General features: G+C 42.5%; 1 protein-coding gene across 1 annotated transcript; it reads right to left on the reverse strand.

The window, feature by feature from the left end:
• Positions 1-298: 298 nt before the first annotated feature.
• LOC128586463 (late cornified envelope protein 3B-like) lies at positions 299-1,416 on the reverse strand. Its single transcript, XM_053592264.1, has 2 exons — positions 1,375-1,416; positions 299-857 (listed from the first exon to the last, which is right to left on the reverse strand). The coding sequence occupies exon 2, from the start codon at positions 834-836 to the stop codon at positions 573-575; it is 264 nt and encodes an 87-aa protein (XP_053448239.1). The 5' UTR covers positions 837-857; positions 1,375-1,416; the 3' UTR covers positions 299-572.
• Positions 1,417-12,842: the final 11,426 nt, after the last annotated feature.

Raw genomic sequence — 12,842 nt, forward strand, 5'->3', positions numbered from 1 at the left:
GAATATTTTTTCATATCCCAGTGGTAGTTGTCACCTTCTGACAGAGTCTGGACACCTTCCTATACCACATCACAAAGGGAAATCTTCTAGCAGGCCTTTCACTGGTATGAGCTCTGGACCAGTACCCTGACATGAGACCTTTCTGCAGGCGGATCTTCTGGCACAGCAGTTAGAGGTGCCATCTTATGTTCTGGAGTCAGATCTATTCCTCATGCCAGGTGGTGCTGGAGGAGCAGAAGGGAGGAAATGCCCACAGAACAGGTCAGGTGAAACAAAGCCAGAGAGTTTCCAGTGGTGCTGAGAGAACAAAGCTTTATTTCTTTGTAGGGTCAGAAACAGGCAATGACAATTGGTGGGCACACATTGCCTGTCCCAGGAGATGCTAGGGGGGACACTTTGTGGATTAGAGAATGGATAGCCAGAGCCCCCGGGGAGTTCAGAGCTCTCTCAGTGGACACCTCAGCACCGGCCAAAGGACAGAGATTCAAGTATGAAGAGGGAGCCAGGCAGGCTGGGGATGGCCCTTGGATGTGGTTCCTCTAAAGTTGCTTCTCCCAGAATCAGGATGCAGGTCAGCAGCAGCCCCCACCCTGCTGACCACTGCCCCCATCACAGGAGTCAGAGCTCTGGGGCCGGCATCGGTGGGACCTGCCATGGCACCTGTGATGGCTCAGGCAGCAGCCACCCTCAGAGCTGGGGGTGGGGCAGGCCCCAGGGCTTGGAGCACAGCAGGAGGTGGCTGGGGGCAGACACTGTGCTGGGCTCTTCGGGGGACACTTGGGTGAGGGGCACTTGGGTGGGGGCTGGCACTGCTGCTGGCTCTGCTGGCAGGACATTTCGGCTGGAGGGTAGTGAGTCTGAATAGATCAAAGAGAAAGGTCAGTGCCAGGCTAGTCTGTTCTGTGAATGGCTTATGAAGTCCTTGCTCCTCAGACCAGCTTCTTCCTGAGCTATGACCTTTAGGAAGGACAATGGAAGCTGTTCTCAAGTTCAGTTCACCTGGTGGGACATCGATGTCCACTTTGTCCTCCTTCTAGAAAAGAAAGCTGGTATTTGCTAACTGGGCCTCAGTCCTCTGTCTTCACAGAAATATTGAAGCAGATACAACCAATTGGAAAATGACTCCCAGAGATGGTGTCTGGGTGGATGCTCATCTTTCAGGAAAGGAGTGGGGTGTGTGGAGAGCCAGCAACCTAGTGCCTCTCACAGAGGTTGCTTGCTCATTGTCCCTCTTCCCTGTTCCTAGCTGCCCTCCAAAGTCCCCTTCCTGTGATCTACACACCAGACACCTCTGCTTCACTCTTCCCTACTGAAATCTGTGTCACCTTCCCCAGGTGTTCCCAGCTGAAGCTCTGTCCGCTGCCAGACACTCACCAGGTACAGAGCAGGCAGGAGAGGCTGTCCCTGAGGAGGCTGTGTGTGAGGATCCCAGGGCAGGAGCCCTTTTATCCTGTGCAGGGCCTGTGATGCATGGCCTGGGCATGCTGCTGCTTTCACAACTGGCGGGTTATGGCTAGACACACCCATGCCAGGTCCTCATCTTCCTGCATGTTTGCCAAGATCCATGACAAGGAGGAACCAGGAAATCTTAACATCTGTTCCCCAGGTGTGTTGTGGATCTACCATTTGTTCTCTTTTTGCTCAGTTAGCTCAGATGATTTAACTTGGGCTCTGTCCCTTGCTTTTTGCAGTGAGAATGCAGAGATGCACATGACATACTCTGACCCTCAGCATTTCAAGTTTAACTGGACTGACGTCAGAGAAGTAAGCATATATGTCTGACACCATGTGATTCGTCCTGTGACACAATGGTCCTCAGACACCTGTCTTCTGGACATTGATTCCCATTGCTGGGTATGTTCTGAGTGGAGTGATTTGTTCAGATGTACTTGACTTTGACTCTTGGGCATGTTGGGTGATCTGAAACTATCAGATCCTGGAAATGAGATACATTAGGTAATGGCTAGAGGATGGCACCAGGCCTTCTCTGGTGCAGGTGAAGCTCCTGAAAGGACTAGAGCCAAGGTAGGATTATGTGGAAAAGCAGACAAAATAGCCAAAGAACCTACAACAATTGAGATCACAAGGTTCATATTAAATCTGAAAAAAGCCAGTTTGTCCATATTTAACTTCCGGTAGGAAGTATGATATTGATTATAAGAAAGTAAAATGATCCATGAGCAAAAAATATTTAAGGTAATTGATGGGAGCTGTGAAGGTAATTTGTGAAGTGTGTTGCTAATAATGAGGCTGATGATGGTGATGACATCATGTGCACCATATTTAATGAAACATATCTGATAATCTTTAAGGTTTGTGCAGTATGATTTTTACAAAATGCGAATCCTATTTTTGTATAGGGTTTTATTATATGCAGTATTAGGTATGAATTTCTCATTGAATTCATCTCTAATATTATAATAACTATTCTTTGCTATTTGTTTCCAAAATTATGGTCAGAATTTTAGCAGAACATTATTTATATTAAATTAAGAAATAATCTAAAATGAAATATTTTTATGGTAAATGTATGTTATTGTTCTCTGTACTTCAAAAGTTTATGACATTTGGATATAAAATTTGCTTTACAGGGGACCCTCCTGGACCTCTGGAAGAGCTGGGCCAGGACTCGTGATTGGCACCTTCCCACCTCTGGAAGAGTTGCACCAGGACCCGTGATCGGCACCCTCCTGGACCCCGGTAAGAGCTGTGCTGGGACCCATGATCTGCACCCTCCTGGACCTCTGGAAGAGCTGTGCCGGGACCCGTGTTCAGAACCCTCCCGGACCCTGGTAAGAGCTGCACCGGGACCCGTGATCAGCACACTTCTGGACCTCTGGAAGAGCTGTGCTGGGACCTGTGATCCACACCCTCCAGGACCCCAGTAAGAGCTGTGCCAGGACCCTCCTGGACCTCCGAAAGAGCTGTGCCAGGACCCGCTACCCAGCCCCCAGTCCTCCCCATGCCCTGACCAGGAACTCTGGGAGCTGCCGCAACCCCTCATCCTCCCTCCTGAACCCTTCCTGCCTCCACACTGCCTGCTAGTCTGGCCAGGGACTCTGGTAGCATGTGCCCTCTGAGGGCCTCCCTGCCTCTGCACAGAGCCCTTCTCCTGGCAAGAGACTGCAGAGCCTTGGGCCCTAAGTGCCAAAGTCACTGGGCGCCAGGCACTCTCAGAACTGTGTGCACCACCCCCACCCTGTTGCTGGATCTGGGGGTGTAACACTCTGGAGCTGCTCCCACAAGTGGAACTCCCTGGCTGGGTCAGCCCCAGAAGAGCTACACAGGGTCACTCCCTACAAAGATCCAGCAACAATAGAGTGATCCCCTGGGGTCTAATCTCAGAGAGACATCACCCCAACTCTGAGGACTGCCAGAGGCAAAGGTGAAAAACAATCATGAGACGAAATCAAGGGAAAAACTCTGGAAATATGAATAATCAGAGTAAATCAACTCCCCCAAGGAACAATGGGCATACACAGCACAAAATCCCATGCACAAACAAATAGCTGAGATCTCAGATATCGAATTCAGAATCTGGATAGCAAATAAGATCGAATGAGAATTCGAAGCAGTAACCCAAAAGATGTCTCAAGAATTCAACAAATTCAAAGACTAAATGACCAAAGATTTTGACACATCGAGACAAGAAGTTGCAGCCCTCAAAGATCTGAGAAACACAGTAGAATCCCTCAGTAACAGAATGGAGCAAGCAGAAGAAAGAATTTCTGACCTAGAAGACAAAGCTTTTGAAGGCTCCCAAACTCTCAAAGAGGAAGAGAAATGGAGGACAAAAACAGATCACTCTCTCAGAGAGCTCTGGGATAATTAGAAGAAAACCAATATTCGTCTTATAGAGATCACCAAAAGGGACGAAGTGGCTTCACAAGGCACAAAGTTTCTTCTTCATGAGATTATGAAAGAGAACTTTCCAGATGTGCCAAGAGATTCCGAAATTGAGATATCAGACAGTTTCAGAACTCTAGCATGACTCAACCCAAATAAAACATCCCCAAGACACATCATAATCAATTTTTCTAAAGTTAATATGAAGGAGAAAATTCTGAAAGCAATCGGACAAAAGAAACCATTACCTACAAGGGGAAGAATATTAGAATATCTGCAGATCTCTCTGCTGAAAACCTTTCAAGCTAGAAGAGGATGGTCATCGACTTTTAATCTCCTATAACAAAATAACTTTCAACCCAGGATCCTGTACCCAGCTAAACTGAGTTTCACTTATAATGGAGAAATTAAATACTTTAACGACATTCACATGTTGAAGAAATTTTCCTCAGCTAAACCAGCTCTCCAGGATATTCTCAGATCTATCCTCCATAAAGACCAGCGTAATCCTCCACCACAAAAGTAAATGCACTCAGAAAATTTTGATCAAATTCCAACTTCCACAGTCACAAAAGAATTAAAAATGTCCACTGGACTCTCAAAAGGCTTATCAATATTCTCAATTAATGTGAATGGTTTAAATTGTCCTCTAAAGAGGCATGGGTTGGCTGGCTGGTTACAAAAACTCAAGGCAGATATCTGCTGCATACAAGAATCCCATCTTACATTAAAAGACAGGTATAGACTCAAGGTGTTGGGATAGTCATCTATACTCCAGGCAAATGGAAAGCAGAAAAAAGCAGGTGTTGCAATACTATTTGGAGATACAATAGGCTTTAAACCAACCAAAATAAGGAAGGATAAGGATGGACACTTCATATTTGTTAAAGGTAATACTCAATATGATTATATTTCATTATTAATATTTATGCACCCAACTAGAACGCACCTCAATTTATAAGAGAAACTCTAACAGACATGAGCAACTTGATTTCCTCCAGTTCCATAGTAGTTGAAGATTTTAACACCCCTTTAGCAGTGCTGGATAGATCCTCCAAAAAGTAGCTAAGCAAAGCAATCTTAGATTTAAACTTAACCATTAAACATCTGGACTTAACAGATATCTATAGAACATTTCATCCCAACAAAACTGAATACACATTCTTCTCATTAGCCCATGGAAGATACTCCAAAATCGACCACATCCTGGGCCACAAACCTAACCTCAGCAAATTAAAAAAAATAGAAATTATCCCTTGCATCTTCTCAGACCATCATGGAATAAAAGTTGAACTCAATAACAACAGGAATCTGCATACCCATATAAAAACATGGAAGCAAAATAACCTTATGCTGAAGGATAGATGGTTTATAGATGAGATTAACAAGGAAATCACCAAACTTTTGGAACAAAACAACAATGAAGACACGAATTATCAGAACCTCTGGGATACTGCAAAGACAGTCCTAAGAGGGAAATTTATAGCACTGCAATCCTTCCTCAAGAAAATGGAAAGAGAGGAAGTTAATAACCTAATGGGACATCTCAAGCAACTGGAGAAGGAAGAATATTCCAACCCCAAACCCAGCAGAAGAAAAGAAATAACCAAAATTAGAGCAGAATTAAATGAAATTGAAAACAAAAGAATTATACAACAGATCAATAAATCCAAAAGTTGGTTTTTTGAAAAGATCAATAAAATAGATAAATCTTTGGCCAACCTAACCAGGAAAAAAGGAGTAAAATTTTTAATTTCATCGATAAGAAAATGTAAAGATGAAATAACAACAGACCCCTCAGAAATTCAAAAAATTCTTAACGAATATTACAAGGAACTTTACTCTTAGAAATATGAAAATCTGAAAGAAATCAACCAATACTTGGAAATACACTACCTATCAACACTTAGAACGAAGTGGAAATGTTGAACCGGCCTATATCAAGTTCTGAAATAGCATCAACCATACAAAATCTCCCTAAAAAGAAAAGCCCAGGTCCAGATGGCTTTACATCAGAATTTACCAAACCTTTAAAGAAGAACTAGTGCCTATATTACTAAACCTATTCCCAAATATAGAAAAAGAGGGACTACTACCCAACATTCTATGAAGCAAACATCACCTTGATCCCTAAACTAGGGAAAGACCCAACAAGAAAAGAAAATTATAGACCAATATCAATAATGAATGTTGATGTAAAAATAATAAGATCCTAACAAACAGAATCCAACAACACATCAAAAAAATTATACACTATGACCAATTGGAATTTATCCCAGGGTCTCAAGGCTGGTTCAATATATGTAAATCTTTAAATGTATTTCAGCACATAAACAAACTAAAAAATAAAGACCATATGATTCTCTCAATTGATGCAGAAAAAGCTTTTGATAATATCCAGCATCCCTTCATGATCAGAACACTTAAGAAAATTGGTATTGAAGGGACATTTCTTAAACTAATAGAATCCATCTACAGCAAACCCACAGCCAATATCGTATTGAATGGAATTAAATTGAAATCATTTCCACTTAGATCAGGAACCAGGCAAGGTTGCCCATTGTCTCCATTGCTCTTTAACATTCTAATGAAGTTTTAGCCATTGCAATTAGGGAAGAAAAGGTGATCAAGGGTATCCACATAGGATCAGAAGAGATCAAACTTTCACTCTTCGCAGATGACATGATCGTATATCTGGAAAACACTATCGATTCTATTACAAAACTTTTAGAAGTGATCAAGGCACACATCAATGTCTCAGGCCACAAAACCAACACCTGTAAATCTGTTGCCTTTATATATACCAACAATAGCCAAGCCAAACAAACAGTCAAGGACTCTATTCCTTTCACAGTAGTGCCAAAGAAGATGAAATACTTGGGAGTTTATCTAACAAAGGACGTGAAAGATCTCTATAAAGAGAACCATGAAATTTTAAGAAAAGAACTAGCTGAAGATGTTAACAAATGGAAAAACTTACCATGCTCATGGCTGGGAAGAATCAACATTGTTAAAATGTCTATACTACCCAAAGCAAAATATAATTTTAATGCAATTCCTATCAAAGCTCCATTGTCATATTTTAAAGATCTTGGAAAAATAATACTGTTTTATCTGGAATCAGAAAAAACCTCGAATAGCCAAAACATTACTCAGAAATAAAAACAAAGCAGGAGGAATCACGCTACCAGACCTGAGACTGTACTATAAATCCATAGTGATCAAAACAGCATGGGTACTGGCACAAAAACAAAGAAGTAGATGTCTGGAACAGAATAGAGAACCAAGAGATGAATCCAGCTACTTACCATTATTTGATCTTTGACAAGCCAATTAAAAACATTCACTGGGGAAAAGATCCCCTGTTTAACAAATAGTGCTGTGTGAACTGGCTGTTGATCTGTAAAAGACTGAAAACTGACCCACACCTTTCACCATTAACTAAGATAGACTCTCACTGGATATAAGATTTAAACTTAAGACATGAAACTATAAAAATACTTGAAGGAAGTGCAGGGAAAACTCTTGAAGGAATCAGCCTGGGTGAATATTTTATGAAGAGGACTCCCCAGGCAATTGAAGCAGTATCAAAAATACATTACTGGGACCTGATCAAACTAAAAAGCTTCTGCACAGCCAAGAACATAGTAATTATAGCAAGCAGACAGTCCTCAGAATGGGAGAAAATATTTGCAAGTTATACCTCCGTTAAAGGTTTAATAACCAGAATGCATAGAGAACTCAATCATATTAGCAAGAAAAGAACAAGTGATCCCATTTCAGGGTGGGCAAAGGACTTGAAGAGAAACTTCTCTAAAGAAGACAGATGCACGATCTACAGACACATGAAAAAAAGCTCATCACCCTTAATCATCAGAGAAATGCAAATCAAAACTACTTTGAGATATCACCTAACCCCAGTAAGAGTAGTCCACATAAAATCAAAAACCAGAGTTGGTGGCGTGGATGCGGAGAAAAAGCACACTTCTACACTGCTGGTGGGAATGCACACTAATACGTTCCTTTTGGAAGGATGTTTGGAGAATACCTAGAGATCTAAAAATAGACCTGCCATTTGATCCTATAATTCCTTTACTAGGTATATACCCAGAAGACCAAAAATCACAATATAACAAAGATATCTGTACCAGAATGTTTATTGCAGCCCAATTCATAATTGCTAAGTCATGGAAGAAGCCCAAGTGCCCATCGACCCACGAATGAACTAGCAAATTGTGGTACATGTATACCACAGAATATTATGCAGCCTTAAAGAAAGATGGAGACTTTACCTCTTTCATGCTTACATGGATGGAGCTGGAACATATTCTTCTTAGCAAAGTATCTGAAGAATGGAAGAAAAAGTATCCAATGTACTCAGCCCTACTATGAAGCTAATTTATAGCTTTTATATGAAGGCTATAACCCAAATATAACACAAGAATATGGGGAAAGGGCCATGGGAGGGGAAGGGATGGGGGAAGTCAGGGTGGAGGGAGGGTAATGGGTGGGGCCACACCTATGGTGCATCTTAGAATGGGTACAGGCGAAACCCACTAAATGCAGAATACAAATGTCTACATAGAATAACTAAGAAAATGCCATGAAGGCTACGTTGAACAGTTTGATGAAAATATTTCAGATTGTATATGGAACCAACACATTGTACCCCTTGATTGCACAAATGTACACAGCTATGATTTAACAATAAAAAAAAATTTTCTTTACAACTTACCCTCTTCAAAATGAGGAGTGGGAATAAATCTTCCGAGATTTATTTTGAAACAGCCAAGGGAAAACAAATTGCACTTGGTCTCTAGGGATGTGTCTAGGGATGGAGGACGGGTAAAGAATTAGAGCTGGCATAGACTCTCCTCTCTGATATTTTCCTGTCTCCAGGAGTCTTCTGCTGAGGAGATATCTTTAGGCTTAGTCCAAGAACTATGCTGGGGTGTCCATTTCCTTCATGTTGTTTAGGAACCCACTGACTGCTAGTGCCTTGAAGGAGTCACTCACAGAGGGCGAGATGGGTACACTCTCCTACCAGACTGAGTGGTGAAGCTGGTCTGAAAAGCACATCACTCTTCTCCCCAGTTTTGCTGGTGATGGGGGCTGAGAGAATACAAGATAGGCAGGGGCTCATCTAAAGAAGATGTGCTACCAGGGAACTCTGGACCTTCTTAAGGCACATGTCTAATCTGTGCCTATGGGTGAAGACAGACTTTATGTCCTTTTCTCATTATTTGTCCTGAGCCCCAAACCCTTCCTAACTGCCACCACCAACACCTCTCCTTCCAAGAAATTCCTTCTCCTACAAGTTCATCATTCCCATCCTCCTTTGTTTAATGAATTTTAATAAACTTTCAGTGAGCATCATCAGTGCTCCCCATGTCAAGAGCCCCAGGGACACATTTGCAGTAGAACAAGGCTGTACTGACTGGCTGCTGCATAACGGAGGTGGCTAACCACACAGAAATGTCTAGACTTGCTTGTTACAGGTTGGCTTCATTGTTGGGTAATTTGCAGGATGGCTCAAAGAAGTGGCATTTTGCTCTGAATTGCTGTTAGAAAGCAGGGGCATTTCTATGATCACAATTGAGGTCAGTGTACCTTGATATTTCTTTTAGCTAGAAAAGTGGAACAATGAGGCAAGTCTAAAGCTACAGTTGGTAAAGAGGCAGCAGTTGGTAAAAAGGGGATGCTTGTTCACTTTTGTGGTGTGTACAATGCTCTTGTTTCATTGGTGCTCAGAGTGGGTTAGGGTTAGAGGTGCTTTTGTCCTGCTGCCTCAGGGTCACAGACTTAGCTTGTCTGATGTTGGAGTTCTGTGAAACTGTTTTTATTCAACAGAAAATTGTTTTTGTTCCTAGAGCCAGGCTAGTTTGCTGTCAGCAATCTGGGCTGCTACTTTTCTCAGCAACAGTGATGGGCCAGGCCTCTTGATCTGCATTGGGGATGAATCCCCATCTGCTGATGGTCTGGTAGCTTGAACAGACAGAAGAGTTAACTATACCAGTGATAATGCCCCCAAGAGCAAGTCAATGAGACATAACGCATGTAAGAAAAAGGTATTGGGGTCTGGACTTTGCTGCAAAAGTGAACATTATTTCTCCATTTCTGTGCTATCGGGAGCAAGCCTTGTCCTCCCACAGCAGCAAGCATGGCAGCGATTTACCCCACAGGTCATAACCCTTAGTCATTAGTGGCAGAGGAGGGGAGGAGGGAGCAGTAATAAAAATGGGAACATAAGTCACATTTTAAGCAACAGTCAAAACATTCTTTTAATTAACTTTCATTTTTTATACATTTATTTACTTTAAATTTCAGATTAATATGAGGGTACAAACGATTAAGTTACAATGTTGGAATTTGTTAGGTAAAGTCCCTGTTGTAGTTGTGTCTCTCACCCAGGAGATGTCCCGTGTACCCTTATGTGGTGTCAGTTAGGTGGGAACATACCAATTTCCCTCTCTCTTCCCCTCCGCTTCCCTCCTCCCCCTGCCCCCAACTTGTATTAAATCGACTTTTTCTCCACTGACTTCATGTTAGTATTGAGTATATTGGACACTTGCTTTTCCATTCCTGTGATGTGTTAGTAAAGAGAACATTCTCCAACTCTTCCATTGACTTTGGTTGATAATTTTATCTTTCTTTTACAAAACATGGTGGACATCTGTCAGGCTTACTTCCAGCCTCATTTCTCACTGCCTATCTTAGGAGGCTGCCCACAAGATCAGGAGACCGAGCTCGTTAATCTCACATCTGCCCTGAGGAGGTATTTTTCCTCATGAGATCAGGTTCTCCCTAGGCCTCACGTGCAGAGGGTTTATCCTGTGATTACAGACAATGCTGAAGATCAAGTTCTGGTCAAGTCACCACAGCACAAGGGCTACTCCCTGAGAATCACCAGTTCCAGAAGTCCCATCCTATGGTGTTTGGCTTCCTGTGATCCCAAGACATCAAGGAAGTAGAGACTGGTTTAACTCGATAAATCCTGGGAGAATTTCATGGCATAGTCATTCCAGTTGCTGCCACAGGAATGGGCAGTGCAGGACCTCAGGCTTAGTTTCTTGGAGTACATTTTGACATTCCATATCAGCAATCAAAGATGAGTCAACAAACATGAAATTCTTCTCCCTTTGCTTACAACTCATCTTTCCTTCTCGGTTCTGTCCCGTCTGTGCAATAACAATCATATTCCATGGCAAGGAATTGAGTCATTTTTAAGGAAAATGAAAAGAGGTAGCCAGAAAGTGCCATATATCCTCAATGCCAGTTTGAGGGTATTTGCTCCTAAATTTCTTACATAGACTATAATTTCCCCTCAGATTAATTTTTTGTAAATTGTGAGATATGCACACCTCCCTAATACCACAGGAAAGCTCTAGTTGTATCCAGTGGGTAAGAGGATGTTAAGTTAAGAGGTTCTTCTTGCATTGAAATGTTAGCTAAAGTTCAAAAGCTGAAAATAATAGGTGCTACTTATCCCCATAGACGAAATTAACCCTAGAACAGACCGCTGTAAATTTCTTCAGTACTGGCTGAGAAAAAGATATCATTCTATTTCTCTGTTCCAGCTTTATATTTAGAAGGCTGAACTTTGATGAGAATTTTTCAGATGGGGGAGTTGTTGTCTTAGAAAAGAATGCTGTGGTTTCCCCCTTGTCTTGTACGGGAGCCGGGGACTGGTTGCTCTTCTACAAAAGAGGTCAATTGAAGGGGGAGGATTCATGACAACTTCTAGATGTTAAAAAGGAAGAAAAGAAGATGGGGTTTTATCCCCCTTGATGAATGCCTGTTGTCTCAGCAAACTTGTTGCTTTCCCCCTGAGCCTGTGGTTGAATGAAGAAAAGGAATGGAAGAGACAGAACAGTGCATTGAGACGGGGCAACAGAGGACACCTGGGAAGGAAGGCTGGCTTACACCATCTTGGTGGTGTTGAGTTTAGGATGCATGTCAGCTGGGGCCAGAAATTGCAGTGTCAGGAGGCTGTGGCCAGTACCAAAGAAGGTGGGAGCTTAGGGAGTATCTGACTCAAATCTGACTGCACATCCCAGATCTGGGAATGGTGCTGGGGGGAGGTCGCTTGCAGATGCTCAGAAGAACCCATTAAGCATCCTGTGGGTCAGCCCTCACTTGGACCTACACCCAGAGGGAGCAAGCCACCAGAAGAGCAGGCTGATCATACAGTCAGATATAAAATCATTTCCCCTTCCTTTCCCCATCTTCCAGCACAGTGGGAAAGAAAGGGGTTCTTAGGGGAAGGCGGGGAGGTGAATGAGTGAAAGAGCTACGGTTTCCTGAGAGAGGCCTGGCAAGTGCTTGTGGGGAAGAGAGGATTTGAGTTTGATGTTTTGTACAGAATTAAATTTGGCTTGTGGGGACTTTATTACTCATAAAAGTGACTGAAGAATGTGGAATTTTCCTGAGACATTTTCAAAGGGGGCTCAAAACAGCACAGGAGAAGGCAATGATTGAGTTAGACTAATGCTTCCTGTTTTTATCATGCTGAGTCTAGGCTGTTTGAGATGATAGTTAGATGGTTCTAAAAAGACATATATAACAAGGTGGCATCTTTTAAATTATCCATTTTTTCTAGTATCAATTAAATCACTAAATCCCATGATTCTAGGTCCCAGAAGGCAAGCATGAAGAGGGTTCAGTAAAGCTGAATGGGAGCTTGTGAGGATCACAGGCACTGCACAGGGACTGTGGAGTAGACACTGCGGAGTTTCTTGGGGTCAGAGAGAACATCTTCTAGGGATGGAAGCATCTTGGAAGATTAAGAGGTGGGTATTTGATGTAAGAACATCTGTGTGCTACTCATCTATGGTTCACAGGGAACAGGAAAAAGGAAAACGCTCTAGGAGGTAGTAGGAGACTTTGATCAACCTGACTCTAGCCAGGTCTCTGTCTTCAACACCTGCCATCTCCTTTTCCAGTTCTTGGCTATGTTCTTCCTATGTATCATGTTTTCTCCTAACTTACTGTCTACC

Source organism: Nycticebus coucang, chromosome 5 (genome assembly GCF_027406575.1).
Source record: "Nycticebus coucang isolate mNycCou1 chromosome 5, mNycCou1.pri, whole genome shotgun sequence".
NCBI lineage: Eukaryota > Metazoa > Chordata > Mammalia > Primates > Lorisidae > Nycticebus > Nycticebus coucang.

Excerpts from the sequence above, each read along its gene's own strand:
- LOC128586463 (XM_053592264.1), bottom strand. The coding sequence starts at position 836 with ATGTCCTGCCAGCAGAGCCAGCAGCAGTGCCAGCCCCCACCCAAGTGC.